This window comes from Myxocyprinus asiaticus, chromosome 24 (genome assembly GCF_019703515.2).
Source record: "Myxocyprinus asiaticus isolate MX2 ecotype Aquarium Trade chromosome 24, UBuf_Myxa_2, whole genome shotgun sequence".
Taxonomy (NCBI): Eukaryota; Metazoa; Chordata; class Actinopteri; order Cypriniformes; family Catostomidae; genus Myxocyprinus; species Myxocyprinus asiaticus.
The window spans coordinates 44,835,204-44,853,554 of NC_059367.1; the positions used below are offsets into that span (position 1 = coordinate 44,835,204).

The 18,351-nt window shown below is 35.8% G+C and overlaps 1 protein-coding gene across 3 annotated transcripts in view; it reads right to left on the bottom strand.

The window, feature by feature from the left end:
* nadka (NAD kinase a) overlaps positions 1-18,351 on the bottom strand; it is a 41,192-nt gene that overhangs the window by 8,347 nt on the left and 14,494 nt on the right. For 2 of the 3 annotated variants that reach the window (XM_051653408.1, XM_051653409.1), the window contains exons 3-8: positions 17,420-17,503; positions 7,430-7,559; positions 7,129-7,237; positions 1,149-1,234; positions 887-989; positions 81-226 (exon numbers count right to left, since the gene is read on the bottom strand). In XM_051653408.1, coding sequence (XP_051509368.1) covers positions 81-226; positions 887-989; positions 1,149-1,234; positions 7,129-7,237; positions 7,430-7,559; positions 17,420-17,503 — 658 coding nt within the window. Of the gene's footprint in view, positions 1-80; positions 227-886; positions 990-1,148; positions 1,235-7,128; positions 7,238-7,429; positions 7,560-10,105; positions 10,431-17,419; positions 17,504-18,351 lie in introns of those variants that run through there. The other variant, XM_051653410.1, reaches the window with a different exon arrangement.

Genomic DNA, 18,351 nt, shown 5'->3' on the forward strand with positions numbered 1-18,351 from the left:
AGGTGTTTTTGCCAGGACATAACTTACATTTTACTCATAAATTCATAGTAATTGCTAAGCGGCAGGCCTGTGGTACTCACTTGATATTGCATAGTTTTGTGGTTGGGTTCAGTGTCTCCATTTGTGATGATCAAACTCTTCTCATCCATGGTTCCCTTCTTCTTCTCTCCACACTCTTTCACCACCTTCACTTTCAGACGACTGCGCAGAATGATCGCAGCATTACCTACATTGAGGACCAACACAAACGCTGCATAAAACCCTGGCAGCCCTGGGGATTTTTTTCTAAGGCAGTATCACAAATGAAATGGACCCTCATAAGTGACAGATTTGAAACACTCAACGTAGGCAGCAACTCCACGCAACATACAAATACAATAGAGTTTGCTGTAAGCAAAGACACAATACTCTAACACGCATTAAAATACACAGCACTCACAATTGTCAAGTAAAATAGTTGATTTTAATTAGACCAAACAATTTTTAGCAATCATTTTCAGTATTGAATGCACTATAAGGACTGCCTGAACACAAAAATGTCAAAATGAAGAGTTTTATAGCCCCCCCCAAAAAATCACTAAAACACCTAAATCAAAACCTACTAAACTGACCCTATGTGCTATACTGTCTATTGTCACTGAGAGCAGTTTTCATAATGCAATGTATCAGATACAGCTCACAGACATCTTACTATCTGTGACACATGAGCAATAATGTCCATAAAAACGGACACCTCAAAACACAATAAAGCTGCGTACAGGAAAAGATTAAGAAAATACAACTTCCTGGAGCTTAAGTAATCAGGATAGGGATTTTAAAGCACATCAGTAAACTGGGACAGTCTCATACTTGAGACCCTTCTAACAACCTGGAAAATGAGACTCACCTTCAATAATCTGTGTGACCTGAGACTGGTATGTGTCGAAGTTAAATGGTGTGAGAAAGCCCAGAGAACCCAAATGGAAGGCCATGACAGGAGGCACACTCTCCTACATCACACACGCACAGTTACAGTTAGGCTATTAGAAGACCAAAATGACTTCATACAATGACTTGTGAAACATCTTTTATAATGTGATTTTTAATTCTTTTGATATTACACTTAGATCTTCATTATTCTGTCAATATTACATCAGTTATGAACACACCTGGAAGAGTGAGGAAGCATAGAGCAAGGTCCCATCTCCTCCCAAACAAATGATGAAGTCTACGCGTTTGGAAATATCATCATAATCTGTGAAACACACATCAACAGGTCAACTTTTTCCACACATTTCCACATGTTCTCATGTTTATGCTCATGACCAAACATCACTGACATCAAACCTGATGCAAAATGTCTAAGACTCCGTTTCCACCTGGTATTAAGATGCTTTGTTGGTGATCCGAAATGGTTAGAGTGACATACAGGAGGAAACGGGGTCTAAAATGTTTTATAATCGAGTCACTGAAACCACATACGGATGTAGTCAAAAATGCATTTGAGCACATCACATCTGAGGTTTGAAACACAACCTGCCCAGCAGCGAAGCAACACCTCTCAACTGTCATTCAACCTCTGCACTAAAACAAGAGTTTAAACTTTGCCGGTTACATGCGGCTTTAAAATGGAAATAACCGTCCGATCTAAAAATTTGAAAAAGCACTACATATACAAGTACTACACCTTTACGGATCTTTCTCAAGTGTGTCTGATATCAACATGCAGAGACACCGTTGACAAGCACACAGCCTTCCAAGTTATGACGTGGATCATTTTTGCACACACTTCATTTGCACCAGTTGATTTTGCTTTAAAAACGAAATTCATTTATTGAAAATGGAAAAAACTTCAAGCAAATGTACTTCTAAATTCAAATACCACTTCAAACAAAATCAAAAGCAATTAAAATAAAGTGGTCAAATAAATCATATACTGTATAACCACCTCCCCAAATCCAAACATTTACGGACTCCAACTTCCTCCAACGGCCCCATTTGCTGTGACGCAAGTATCTGTCTTTGACAACAGGTGGAAAATTACTAAAATGAAGATTATAAAGACAATTATAAATGTAAACAATAATAATACAAATAATTGAAATGTAAATAAACCATTACTTTAAGAACGTTTAACCCAAATCCCATTTCTTGTATAAAACGGCTACAACAGGTACTTCAACAAAATAACATAATTCGGCTCAAAATATTGCGTTTGAGCTTAGATTAAATTTCAGATGCAAAAACAGTGCGCTTTTTTCGTTTCTTTGTCTTTTATTACTTTTATCGTGGTTTATCATCATGAAGTCACACACTGACACAGTCGTCATGAAATCAGAGACCTTCCCCTTGAGACGCATGTTAAAACCAGGTGGAAACAGCAATGTGTCTCGGTTGACAACTTAAAGGAATAGTTCACCCAAAAATGAAAATTCTCTCATTATTCACTTATCCTGATGCCATCCAAGATGTGTCTTTCTTCAGCAGAACACAAATGAAGATTTTTAGAAGATGGAGCTCTGTCAGGTCCTTATAATGGATGTACACGGGTGCCAGCACTTTGACGGTCCAAAAGTCATATTTAGTTTTCTGAAGCAAATCAATATGTTTGTGTAAAAAATACATCGATAATTAAAACGTTAATAACTTTTAAAAAGCGCTTCCTGCCAGCGCGTCGGCAAGTTAACGCGAGAATTCGGAAGCGGTGCTTATTTACAACAGATGAACGAATGTCATGCAAGAGTTCAGCCATATCAAACTGCATCAGAAACCTGGATGGAAGCGTGATTTAAAGTTAAAAACCTTTTAATTATCGACTTGTTTCTTACATAAACGTATCGGTTTGCTTCATTAGACATTCTTTGATCGACTGGAGTCGCATGGATTACTTTTATGCTGCCTAAATATGACTTTTGGGACATCAAAGTGCTGGCACCCGTGTACATCCATTACAAGGACCTGACAGAGCTCTATCTTCTTCTGAAAATCTTCATTTGTGTTCTGCTGAAGAAAGACAGTCATACACATGAATAATGAGGGAATTTTCATTTTTGGGTGAACTATTCCTTTACTACCAGGTGGAAACGGAGCGGAAGGCAAGATTTTCAGTATATAACAACATAAATTTGGGTCTCTTCCTCACACAAAGCTATGGCATGGCTTCAGAAGACACTTTTAATCATACTTTAAAAGTTCCAATCAATTTTTGGATATTGACAGCACCAGTCCCATTATGCAGGAAAGAGTGACCAGGATATTCTTTACAATTTCACCTTTTATGTTTCAAAAAGTCAGATGGGTTTGGAACAAAATGAAGGTGAATAAATGATGACAGATTGTTCATTTTTAAGCAAACTACTCAGTTAATTTTGTTCAGATCAGTAACAAAAACATTGCACCAGGACTCATTTAGTACTCTTTAAATCAACAATAAAGACATTTCTTTCTAAAGATATATACTTTCAACCATTATCATTATATCCAATTGTTAAAAACAAAATTTTATGAATTTATCACAAAAGCTGACTGAAAGATCCAGTGGAAAGTCTCAAAAACCCACAGACTAATGTCAGGCCATTTACAGTCAATAGCAGAAATTTGCCAGCCCACACCTAGAGGAAGAACAGAACTAATGTAACAATAATATCTGAATGAATCAGAAGGCAGAGTTGTTTGACACCATGTTTGGCCATAAATACTGTATCTTGATTATTCATAATTGTGCATATAAATATGAGCACTATGGGGGAAGCTACTTTAAAACTGTCGTTTGTTAAGCTACAAGCCACTCATAATTTAATATTGTTTAACTAGAGTCAGGCTACCATTTTTAAACAAGTTAGCTATACTAGAAGCTAGAGATGCACTGATGACAATTTTGAGGACCAATACAAGAACCAAGAACCTAGTTTCATGTATCAGCCAATACAGAGTACCGATACAAGTAGTACTGTATGTATGCCATTTAGTGGTCAACCGAACATGGTTTATTTTAATGGCCGATGCCAATATCCAGTGAGCAGGGTGGCCGATAGGCCAATACAATGCAGATAAATTACACAATTTAATATAGTAAATAACAAACATAAAATATCTAAAAAAAAATAATAACTCTTATTTAGCAATATATTTACTCAATTTCACAGAAAACTAAAAAATAATATTGTATTTTAAATGGTAGATAGCCGTTTCTTCAGATTTCTGTTTTGTCATCAAATGTTTGTAATTTATTTGCACATGAAGAAATTGTAAATATATTAGGAAGAAGGAAATAACAGTACACACAGTAGTCCAGTAACCATGGATGGCATGTCCACGTTAGCAAATGCATTTACTCAAAAAATACCGAATCAAACCAACTGCACAGACAGTGCATAGTGAATATGACATTTACTTATAGCACATGTGAAGCGCTTTTACATTGGGCTGCATCCGAAAACGTAGACAGCTGACTTGCTGCCTTGCTGCCCAATCAGTTAATGGTTTAACTGACATCTGTTTTGAATGAATGGAACTCCTCTTTTTTATTTATTTTTTTATTTTGAATGCCCAATTCCCAATGCGCTTTTAAGTCCCCGTGGTAACGTAGTGATTCGCCTCAATCCGCGTTTTGGAGGACGAATCCCAGCTGCCTACGCGTCTGAGACTGCCAACCCTCGCATCTTATCACGTGGCTTGTTGAGCACGTTGCCACAGAGACACAGCGCGTGTGGAGGCTTCACGCCATCCACCACTGCATCCACGCTCAACTCACCACGTGCCCCACCGAGAACAAACCACATTATAGCGACCACGAGGAGGTTACCCCATGTGACTCCCTAGCAACCGGGCCAATTTGGTTGCTTAGGAGAACTGGCTGGAGTCACTCAGCACGCCCTGGGATTCGAACTAGCGAACTCCAGGGGTGGTAGCCAGCATCTTTTACCACTGAGCTACCCAGGCCCCCAAATGAATGGAACTCTTAAGGAAACTGGTCTCCGAACAGCTTGAAAAGCATCTTATTTTCATCGTAAATCCATATACAGCCTCCGGAGGCAGCATTTTCCTGGTTTCAGACACAGCCTTTAAGTTGCACTCACGCGCTCGTGCAGATCCATCTCCTGACAGTTTAAACGGCTGGATCGCCTGCTTGGATTGTCACAAGTCAGACGTCATGATTTGTGAATGAGTGGAACTTTTGATCCTGATGCTTAAGTTTCTGATTCTGGCTGATAGAATATGCGCTTCAGAGGAAGATATTATATGAGTGCTCAATGTGAAGAAAACGCTCGATATTTATGAGGTTCGTGAATTGCATCTGTTTAAACGAGATATGCGCATATTTGCAGATGGTATATAATAGTTTTATTTATATTTGCCTTTTTATCATTAGACAAGACAGTTAAAAGTTACAGGGAACTGTTGGGGAGAGAGAGGGAGAATGAAACAGGTGAGCACTTTAACATTATGAGACTCATATTTGGACAGTTTAAATGACACTGTGTTGCACACCGTTTTTATTGTAGTAACACGATGGCACGCAAGAACAAAATGAACCGTGACTGGTCGTTTACATGTCTCAGTCACTTCACATGCAAGCAGGTGATTTTCAGCGCCCTCAAGAAATAAATAAATAAATTAAATAAAATACAAAAATATCGGCCAATGCCGATAATGAAAAAGTCAGAATATCGGCCGATTTATCGGCCTCTGCAATATATCGGTCGACCACTAATGCCATTCTGTTTGTATTTGATATCTTAATATAGCCATTAGTATTTTATTATTCATTAGCGTGACTCCACACAGTGATTAACAAAGAAAATTAAAAAGGGCACGTCATGTCAATAAGGTTGCCGACCCCTGGTCTTGTATTTATCTGCCACAACAATGAGGGTCTCAGTTATGGTGACAAAATCAAATCTGAACACATACACTGGCAGCCAAAAGTTTGGAATAATGTACAGATTTTGCTCTTATGGAAAGAAATTGGTACTTTTATTTACCAAAGTGTCATTCAACTGATCACAGTGTATAGTCAGGACATTAATAATGTGAAAAATTACTATTACAATTTGAAAAAAATATTCAGAACTTCTTAAACTACTTCAAAGAGTTCTCATCAAAAAATCCTCCACGTGCAGCAATGACATCTTTGCAGATCCTTGGTATTCTAGCTGTCAGTTTGTCCAGATACTCAGGTGACATTTCACCCCACACTTCCTGTAGCACTTGCCATAGATGTGACTGTCTTGTCGGGCACTTCTCACACACCTTACAGTCTAGCTGATCCCACAAAAGCTCAGTGGGGTTAAGATCCATAACACTCTTTTCCAATTATCTGTTGTCCAATGTCTGTGTTTCTTTGCCCACACTAACCTTTTCTTTTTGTTTTTCTGTTTCAAAAGTGGCTTTTTCTATGCAATTCTTCCCATAAGCCTGCACCCCGAATCTTCTCTTTACTGTTGTACATGAAACTGGTGTTGAGCCCAAAAATGAAAGTCATTGTCATTGTTTACTTGTTCCAAACCTGTGTGACTTTCTTTCTTGTAAAAACTGAATAAATATCCCAATCTGTCTTTTCAATAAAGAAGGTTGATAGTGATTCACTTTAAAGCTTAACAAGGACCCAAAAGTATCATTACAGTAGTCCATGTGATTCATGCGTTGTATCACATCGTAAGTGTTCTGAAGTCATACGATGAAAATGTAACCCAAAATGCAAGTCGTTTTTTTTGTGAAAGTCTTGATGTCCCTTGCACATTCATGTGTGCTATGCAGCTTCTCTGACTGTAAAAAGATTATTCCTTTAAACAGCTTCAGTGTAGTTAACTACTACATAGTTTAATTGTTGCAGATTACCTTTTTAAAAGTGCAGCTTGACAGTAGTTCTACTACTTTCATTTATGAGTAGCTTTTGAAGCTACAGTTTCAAAGTTTTTTTCTCCAACACTGGTCATGTGAAAGTCATGGAAACAAACTCAACTGTTGGCTATGGCAAGGTGTAGCAATAGGCTAAAAGGCTTTTATTCTATTCTAAATCCCCAGTATCAGCGTTGTTGACATGAAGATATGTATCCAACCATGCAAATATGTTAAAACACACAAACATGTACTATGAGTGTACCATGTTACAGCACACTAGTGTAGTCATTTTTGGACATATCTCACCTTCTCTAAAAGTGCAAAAGTTTTTCTTGACAGAGACAAAGCTCTCATCGTTAGCGATGGCAGGATCTTCAAGGACTTTCCTCTCCACGTAAACAATCATATTTTTTTGCTAAAAGCCATTAAAATAGAACAAATACAGCGTCAACAAAGATAAAACATGAAGAGAACTCAGGAAACATTGTGCTTTAATATCACTAATCTGTCAAAGAGCACTCTTAATGCAGTCAGTGACATACTGGAGATTCAGACAGATCTACAAAAGCAAGAATTTTTCTTGTGCCGTGTTTTGTGAAGCTCTCACCTGTGTGAGGAAGACGCAGAGCTCTTTGAAAGGCTGCAGCAGACTGGCGTCTCTGATTTTCTTAATAACAAGGACACTTTTGGGTGGTTTATTCCATGTCAGCCTCTGACTGGCTGGATCTTGAATATGCCTGAATGCAAAAATACAAACAAAACTTCTGTAAATACAGCATTATTAAACATTTGAGTTTTTTGGGAGACAAAAGAAAGCCTCCTTATTAGGGGTGGGCGATATGACCAAAATCTTATATCACAATAGGAGTAATTTTATATCACGATAACGATATACAGTATATCACCATATATTAAAGTTTTCTGGAAAATCAATACAAATTGGTTTATATATGAAATAACCATATTGTAATGCCTATATATGGAAACGCCAGTCAGTGAATTAAATAGGATACTTTATAAATGAAAACTACTTCTACTATATGATATCGTTGTGCAAGACAGTTTGTAGATCACATTTGTTCTGCTCTGTGTCGGCTTTTGTGAACCCATACCACAGATGTCACATGTGTTTTAATAACAAGCTCCTCTTCATTTTCTTGACCTGTTTGGGAGTTCAGTGGAGATGTCTTTCTCCATGAGGGTTTTTCCTGGGTCAAAAATGATTGAGTAGCGCGAGTAATCCCGCTCTGTGCTCTCCTGTCTGTGGAGTACAAATATCTGGAAGCATGCAGGACTCGCGCGCAATTGCGAGCTCCAGAGATAGCGCACACCACACTCACGTAAATCACAAATGCTCATGTCAGATGAGAGGGATATTTAGTGCTTTTGAAGTGGCGATCACAAGATTAATATAATTGAATTTGCTTGGGCAGCAGCAGAACAATTTTCAATGCCGAAAAAACCCTCTCCATGTTTCTTAAAGTCTCACGTGCTCACATTGATATTTACATATCACGATATGGCAAAATATCTATCGATTAACACTTTATATTGTGATATCGCCCAGTGGCAATGAGTTCTTATGGATTAAAATACAGTCAGCTGAAGACAAACAAAGCTTTTTTTAAACTAGTTTAATCACCAACACATTAGGGGTTTTCATAGAGGTTTTAAACAAATAATCAGTGCCGAATCTGCGACCCAGCTCGTGCCTCTCGCAGCGCTGTTTATGGGTGTGTTCTATTCTGAAGTGATCATCCTTATGCCCTATTCCCTTTGAAGACTTTACCATCCACTCTGAGAGCTTTGCAAGGCTAAAAGGTGTAGGGCTCAAAAATAAGGGTCATTTGGAACTCTCTTTTTAAGTAATTTTTTGTGGAAATTCTGTTTGAAGTGATCTTACAGCATGACTATCATGATTGTTCTCTGAAAGTGCCATTCGGAGGGTGAGTTATGCCGTTTGAAACGTAGTCTATGATGATCCGTGCAGCTGAGAGCTCGAGACCGGTCCCCGTGTAATCACATGTTCTTTGCGCTGATCTGTCCATTAAGCTGCGTTGACTGATCCAGGTAGAGCTGGATCAGTCAACGTTTTATATATATTATATATATATATATATATATATATATATATATATATATATATATATTGTTAAATATTAAGTGCGTGCATTTAGTGTGGATTGGTTAAATGCTCTCAGAAAACAAATTTTATTCCAAAAAAGGTACATTTTTGTGAAATTCGACGTTTTATAGTTAATACAATTTTTATGACTGGATTCTGCAATTCCGTCTGTGTTTCCTGCACACACACATATACATTATATATATATATATATATAAACTTGTGTCTAGACTGGATGATTTTTTTCTTACTGACAGTATTAAGAATGAGATTTTTATTTTTTAATTTTTATTTTTTGCCTTATGGTAATGAGAATTCTGGGGTCAAGAGCTCCAAAGAGTATTGCTTTACAAACCACCACCACCCCCCACTGAGCAAGCCAAAAGTGACAAGGAAAAACTCCCTATGATGTTTAAGTAGATGAGGAAGAAACCTTGAGAAGAACAAAGACTCTTTAATGGAAGTCAAAATCTTACTCGTCCTGAAACAGACCTTATGTTCTTTAACCAAAACAAATTTGAGGTGAAATACAACCCAGATCCTTTGTGAGATTAATCTTAAATCAGTTCTTTTACTTGGCGGTAACAAAACTGGCCAACAAAGTACACATCCAACATCCACATACAGTACATGCCTTAGCAGACTGCTTATAATGGGTTTAATTTTGCATTATATTTTCAGGCAATAGGTGAGAAGGGAAAGCCTCTTAACCGAGATGGCTCTGCTTATTAACAACATATTAGTCGCTTTAGCTTACATGGACACAAGCAGTACATGGACCTGACCATTACATTAGGACTTCACCACAAACGTTTTAAAGGTTTTAACACATCAATGACTTAACCAACTCACCAAAGGTACATAACGGGGTGTGATATCAAAGCTATTAAATACAGATAATTATAACAGATATCATATATATAATGTTTTAGATTTACTATTAACTGAACAGGTGACAACTTTCAAGCCGGTCTCATTATATTAGCAACAGATCATTTATTCTAAATGTGGTAGTAATATAATAATATTAGTATAATAATAATAATAATAATAATAATAATAATAATAATAATAAGTAGTTGTGTCCAAACGTTTGACCGGCAGTGTCTGGGCCTTTCTGCATTTTAAGTATGTGTGATGAGTTTACAGAGTTCTTACCACTTAAAACTCCCAGCAGCAGGTATCTGAAGTTGCAGACATTGGTTATCCTTCATGGCTTTGTGCATGTGATAATCCTCAAAGCTAAAACCAATAAACAGTCTCAAAGGACTGAAAAAAAACAGAGCATACTTAAAAATATCCTTGCGATACTAATTAAGCAGCATCCAGCTTTCATCAAACAAGTGCATTGAATCATTTGAAGGTCCATATCTTCTATGGCTCCGGCTCAGTTCTGCGTGTTATCTACATGATTTTGAATTCCACAGAACAGATTCAAAACCAGTTTTCCTCTCTAGATCTGCTGTCAGGAGTGAGAGCTTCTGGCTGTGCTAGCTCAGTCTAATCTTTAAACTGATCCTCTTCTAACCACACCACACAAGCCACACACCCTTCCTATATAACCACGCCCCCATGGAAAGGGAGGCCACTTATTTGACTAATGCATCAAGGCTATGGAGGCTGATTGGGTTTTCCAAGAAACAACACAATGTTGTCCATCAGTAAAGTTACATCATTACATCTTAAAAATCTAGTTAAGCATTACCAATGTGTTTAAAATGGCACTTCCTAACTAACCCTCAATGTCTTTTGCTTTCACTTTATTCATGAACTGAGAATTCTGGTGTGAACAAAGAGATTTTACATAACTACACTTTAATTTCTTGTGAAACAGTGTGTTTTTCAACATTCACTTCCATTCAAAGTCCTAGTTACTGAACAGAAACACTTCATGCAAAATTGACCCATTTGTGTGTAACATCAATAGTCAAACATTACTTGTTTTTAAATTTGCATGTCTTTGTAAACATTTATGTGAAACATGAAACATTTATTACTACCATCAACAAAACCAGCAAAGCCCTGAAACCTGTTGCTGTCATTGTCATAAACTCCAGCAACATACCACACCTTAAACCTCAGTGAAACCACATCAGCTCTACACTCATACAGCTCATTAACACCTCATTGCACTTCATCAATAAAAACGACCACAAACTCACCCTGCACCAATAGCTTGGAATTAATTTCATTACTGTAACGCATGCAGACATACATACCAACTTATTAGTTAGTTACCAACTTAGTTTTTTGTAATTATCATTATTCACAATGATTCTCATTAGATTCTCATTACTGTAATAGTCAATTGTTTCAGTATTAAGAGTAAAATGTATTGTAATACAATGATTTTCTTTAACCCTTTAAGCTCTTTTAAGCTTTTTTTTAAGAGAAAAAATAATCATCATTATATTAATAACTACAGTCTTGACCAACACAAAATAGGTATCGTTTGAAAGCTTAGAAGCTTAGAAGTGCTTTGAAATTTGCAGACAAATTAGAATTGTTCTGATCTGATAATTTATAAAAAATAAAAACTGCACTGTACATATTATTGTAATCAGTAAAAACATCAGACTGATCAAAAAGCCATGTGTCATATATTGCTGGAAAGCTCTCGAAGAGTAGAATATAACCAGTCTATATATTTTACTCACAAACAAAAATATATAGAGAGTAATCGCTAAGTATATGTCTTTGACAATTATGTTTGTGTTCCTTATATGCCGCGTTTTCACTTATAACTTCATAAAAAATAAATAGAACATAAAATGTCACATACAGTTACATATAGGAGGTGATTATCTTTCAAATGAGCCCACACACAAGGTAATCAAATGCATAGATAGATAATTAGATAATCCACATGAAGCACAATGTTACATATGGTCACCAGGAGATGGCGCCAAATACATGACACAGACTCAATGATGCAGACTCATTGAATCAAAAGGCACTCATTCTGTGAAATCTCATTACTAAAATCATGTCTGCATGCTATGCATACCTTTAGTCATTGTGTTTGCATGTGTAATTAGTTCTTATGTTCAATTATTATATTTTATTTGTTTGGAAAGGCTTTTGGACACATGGAAAAGTTTTTGGACACTATGATGAATAATTTGTGTAATGTTATAACTTTTGATTGCATTGTCGTATCAACCAAAAAATTTTCTCAGTTACAGTTGACATTAGTTGACATTGTGAGGCTGATAAATAGGCCGATATTTAGATTTTTGTAATTATTGCATTGGGCGATTCGTTTCTTAAGCCAAGAATAGCCTGCTTGCAAGTGAAGGAGCTGTAGGAGGCATGTAAACAACCAATCATAGTTAGTTTTGTTGTTATGTGGCATCATTTTACTACAATAATAGACTGGAATGCAACAACTCATTTAAAAGGTCTGGCATATCAAAGCCGCGATGGACGCCACCTTATTTACACCCAGAGATATATAATGTCAAATAAGAAAAATAAGAAAAAAAACGTAAATTTTTGGCAAAGTGTTTGTGATTTTTTTAGCTGTTTCTTAGGCTGAGAGTCTCAGAATGCATCATAATTTATATAGTCAATAATATAGTCAATTATATAGTTAATATTTTAAAAGCTTTTGTCCTCCAAATCAAAGTAAAATGGTGTAACCAACATATAGGTTGCCGTTTTGTTGTTTATGTTGACAAAAAACATAAAACAGACAGGAGCCCTTTAAACAGTGTGAAGTTTAAAAAAATTAGAAACCTGAGAAACTTATTGATATTTTTACTCAAAAACAATGATAGATATATAGATAGATAGATAGATAGATAGATAGATAGATAGATAGACAGACAGACAGAATGACAGACAGACTTTTTTTTCTTTTTACCATTAAAAATGTATATGAAAACTTTTTTCAAGTAATGATTAAATTGTGTACACTCAAGTTACAAGGAAAGTAATTGAATGCCTTTTACTGGATGGTAACACCACATGATAAAGTCATAAAATCAGTTTTGTGTGTGTGTGTGTGTGTGTAGAAAATGCTATAAATGTTTTTCAAAAATGTATTGTATTGTTTTTCAAAGATAATATTTCTACGAACTTGACGTGTTTTAAATGGGAGTTTTAAAAGATTTCTTATTTTTATCACCTTGAACAACCTTATTTGGTCAATGACCCTTCTATCTTTTTATATACATATTCTATCTGAAATTATAATACATGATAACTGGTTAAGCAGCAAGGTCCCCCTCTCTCAGGATCGGTTAACATTTTAAATGTATCTTGTCAAATTTAAACTGTCATTTTGTTCAATATCTGGCGAGTACTCTCAATTACCTGTTTAGCAAATTGCTGAAGGTCAATTTTTATAAGTATCTGCAAGAACAACCATATAACGTAGGCTGTTTACATTATAATTTAAACATTGATCCATCTAAATAAAACTAGAAGAATAGAAAATATAGTACATGTCAGATGTACACAAGTTGTGGTACTGAAATAAAAATCTTATAATTTACACAGGAAAATCACTTTAAAGCTGCCTGACATACAATAATACATTGTGTCTGTATCTGTAACACAATGGCATTTGTAAAGCAATCAATATGCATGTAACACACTGAAACACCTTTAGTTGAGTCACTTCAACACAAAGGAGGAAATATCTGCCAGTCCACATAATCTGTCAGCAGATATGAGCAGTCTGAATGCATTTACATAATCCATGTCAAACAGGGTCATCCACATTTCTGTGTTATCGTCATGTGTTCTTCAGTTCTAAGAGCAGTCTGGTTTACCAGAACTCATCCAGTCACAATAACTCACCCGGTCATCTGATAACATTTACCACTACTCATGAATTACTAGTTAGGCTGATTCACCTACAGACAATGAAACAGCAAACCTCAATCTAGATATCTGACCTCATAATACATGTTAACCTCTCATCCCGGTCAAAAACACCACAGCTAAACACTGTTAGAGAGACCCAAAGAGGAGGATGTTATCATGCAGTCACATGAACACAGAGTTCTGCAGCACTGTTCACATCACAAGGCATCGCACTGTTTCTATAAATGACACCGTAAAAACCATTAATCAAATAATGATAGCCCTCAAGCTAAAAACTGATTCAGAACTGATTTGAACAGTTACAGCCGTTAATAAACACATACCATACACAAGCAAACTCATTTGGGCCATCAAACGAACTTAAGGCAACTAGGGTTAGGTATCATCAGCCGATTTTTAACGGCCACTTATTGACCAAATTAAAACCATCGGCATATCGATTATTAGCATGAAAACACAGATTATATAATTAATTAATAATACACTTTGTAAAAAACTCTGTGAATTCAAATGGACAATCCAGAAATAATAACAGCCACAATATGTAGAAGGTTGGCACATGTAATATTTAATTTTTATTCTTTCTCGCTCTCACGTTAATCCGGAAAAAACACCATTCACGGACATGCCAGTTGTGAAAGCAGCACTTACCTACAGGCTACATGATGAGGGGAAAGTTCAAAAATGTTTAAGTATAAAATAACTTTTTTTCATATCAATCATCATGCTAATATATTTAGTAATTTTTTATATCCTTTTTTATCTTTTTATATTGTATGTATCTTTACTGTGAGTCTCTTTATAATTTTGGCCTGTCATGTGTTCAACAGATCTAATGTTCAATGGAAATTATTTATGTATTGTTGGAACATAAATTTTCTTTTGAAATAAATTTATTTTATTTTTTAATCCCCTTTTCTCCCCAATTTGAAAAGCCCATTTCCCACTACTTTAGTAGGTCCTCGTGGTGGCGAGAGGGTTGCACCACATTACATTTTTATTTTATTTTTAAAATACCAGAACCGTACGATCTTCATGACTTTCGGTTCCGTTAACAGTTCCTGTACATTCAATTTTCCACCGATGCAGACCGATCACTGTACTAAAATACTCTGACAGTGTTTCCTGCAGCACATTTCAGCAGCAGCGCTGCCCCAGAGACAACTTAGCAGAGACGGGCCGCTTCTATTAAAATGAAGGGGAGAAACTCAGGCGCAATCTGAGGAAAAAAAGCTAAATTTATGATTCCAGTGTTGTCAGATGTTACTGCTGATTTGAAATATGTTCTTTGATAGTAGTCTTGACCAACCGTTTTGGAGATTTCGGTCTTTCCCCATTCAAGCAGATAAGAGCTGTACTGTCATGACTGGAAATAGCCTCCCAAGAGCGTTCCAAAGATGGCCGACAGTGGACTAACTTGCTAAAAAGACTTTGGTTGCCGCCTACTGAATCTACAGTGTGAAACACACAGCGCCTACCCGTGTATTTTGATTCATGATCAAATGACTTTAATGAGCCGGTTCTTTTTAGTAAATCAAAAACACTCATACATCAGTCGGAGTTGTAACGGAATTAATCTTATACTGATGCACACATTATGAATGTCCAACTCAAGATGAAATAAGAAATGTTGAGGTCACACATGCATGAAGTACAGCATTAGACTACTTGACACAACTGTCTCTGGAACTGTTACCATTTATTTAATGTTGTACTTCAGACCTGTGTTGACTTTTTGTTGAGTTTTGTTGCAATGAGTTGATTTTTATAAAAGAATAAATGGATGAATAAAATACTGTATACTATCACATTTCTTGTTTGTTTAGAATTTTTCATTTAAAATATAGTTTTAAATATAGTATAAAACACACCTTTTACAAGAATTGTACTAAATTTATTTCTGATTTGTTATATCAGCTCTGTAGAAACTTGAAACGATCCCATCATTTGGCATCAGACTGCAGAGGGCAGTAAATGCAATAAGAATTGTATTTCCAAATAATTCCTGCTCAAAAGTACTAAAAGAATCGTTACTGGAGTCGTTAAGAGGAAATGGACCAGAAATGGTTCAATTCCGTACGATTCCCATCCCTAATTAAAATGACTTTGAACTCAGTAATTGAAAACATGTATTCAAGTAATTGTTTTTTGTGTGAATTGCATTTGAAAAGTTTTGGAATGAAATCTGGACAAAAAAAAAAGCATCACCACATTGACCCTTAATACAAACTTTTTCATTACAAATGTTTGCTGTAATTGTCATTGTTCATTTTAAAATTTGCTTATTTGATTAGAGACCTTAGAATCCTAAGACTTTCTGTTTATTCCCAGGTTTACAATGGATTTTAAATTCTAGACTTTCAGTGTGGTCTCTTGTGATCGATCAAACAAAAACACTGTTCCACAGAGATCAGCTAGAGGATGGCAAACATTAACTGCACTGACATTGATGCAATTAATTAGTTTTATTACCATAACACTGCACTTTCCCTTTGTGCTCGACCTTTCCCGTGAGTGTGATCTCTGAAGCAGCCACTGGACACTGCATATAGTGGACTTGTGGACACCACTGAACTAGGGCCGGGCATCGCCTGGCACCTCACGATACGATACGTATTGCAATACACGTCAAGATTCAATATACTGCGATACATCACGATATCATAATTTTTATTAGATTACAAATCAATTCCAATTTCAATTCCAATTCATTTGGGTATATTTCAATTATATACTGATGTCTGTGAAGAGCATTCAGCATGAAATATCAAGTTTTTGTCTCTTGGTGAGCTCATTAAATTGATTTGGAAGTAACAGTGTGCCAACTTTGTTGTGTTGATTACATTACATGAATACATGTAATATAATAGTTTAATATAAATATCGATACATGGATCTAAAGTATCGATATAATATAATGAGAAAAAGTACTGTGATATATCTATATTTTATTGTATCGACATGATTGTACCTACACTGAACACTTCTCCATTATAAGTAATAAATGGCTGATTTTTAATCATTCATTTTGAACTTGATTTAAGGCATCTTTACACAGCTGAGTTAAGCCTGCTCTGTGCCTGTTCAAAATTCGGTGTAAAGACACAATGGTACATAAAAGCCAGACTAAATGAAGCCTGCTCTGACCCACCTCAGCCTCTAGTGCCAAAGGCAGTTCTGATGCTGCTTTGGTTCCATGTAAACGTAATCCAGCATCAGAGCAGCCTTAAACTAGTTTGTTGTCATGATAGAGCATCTATTTCAGAATTAAGTTTCATATTTAAAAGTATAACTTTCGATTTTTTTATATTCATAATTAATCTCATAATTTATGCATTTGTAATTGCTGTGTAAATGTATTTATGCCTGTTCTGAGTAGAATGAAGTAGTCTGGGTAAAGATGGCTTCAGATTATGAATTGATCATTTTTTGAGTATCACAATTGAATAGATTTATGTCTTTTTTGTGAATGTATATTAATATTTTGTATATTTGTTTTCTGATATATATTTGTTTTCAAAGATGTTTTGTTAATGTGGCTCCCACTGCTGGTATCCATTTCATTTACTGGTAATGTCAAAACAAATTTGAGTTCTTTCTGAAGAATGTTTCATGTGCAGGGTTATTAAAATGACTTACATGACAGCTTTAGGGTTCTTCATCATGCATGCTTTAGGCCCAAATGTGGTGACAGGGCTTGGTCCATGAAGAGACTGTGTCCTCCTTAAAAAGAACAGAGAGATACTGTTAAACCGCTGGTGTAGATAACTGACATGTTTTCAGCACTGACTCACATTGCTAAGGGTTTATGCTACAGGTGTGGTCATTTTCTTCACTGATAGCAGGTCATTAACTTTGAACTAGGTGAACTTAACCTCAGCAAACCAATCACACCTTAATATCCACAGTGACCATAGATCAGGACTGGTACAGATGCTTCAAAGTTAAATTCAAGGACTTTTCAAGCACGTTTTTTTCTTTCTTTTTTTTTTCAAGGACTATGCTCGAGATGTCATTAAAACAATTTCTTTATTTGTTCATTTTATATACAAATATTTTATTCATTCAGTTCATTTATTTTTACAAACACCACTTATTACAAGTACAGCATATCTCAATGAGCATCTTTAACTACATATTCTCAGTAGAAATTCTTGGTTCGTTCATGACTAAATTGATGTGCAGTTGTAGTGTGCTCCCTTAAAACGCACTTCGCTTTCCAACAAAAGTGAATAACTGGGTTCATAAACAGTAGTCCATATGATTCATGTGCTGTGTTCAATGTTTTCTAAAGTCACACAACATATTTATGCGAGGAACTGACCCAAACCACAAATGGGTCATTCTCAGAAAATGCTGACTTTCCAACTTACAAAAGATTACAAATTTCCCGTTCAGTTCAGTTTTTGCCCATAAACACTGAGGGTAAACATTTTGTAACATGTTGCCATTCATTTTTTTCATAAAAGGACAACTTGGCTGTTGTTCTTTCTTTTATTATTTAATTTTGTACCACGAATGAAGAAAGTTAACACTAAATTAACACTAATGAGGGTTAAATGGGTTACAAC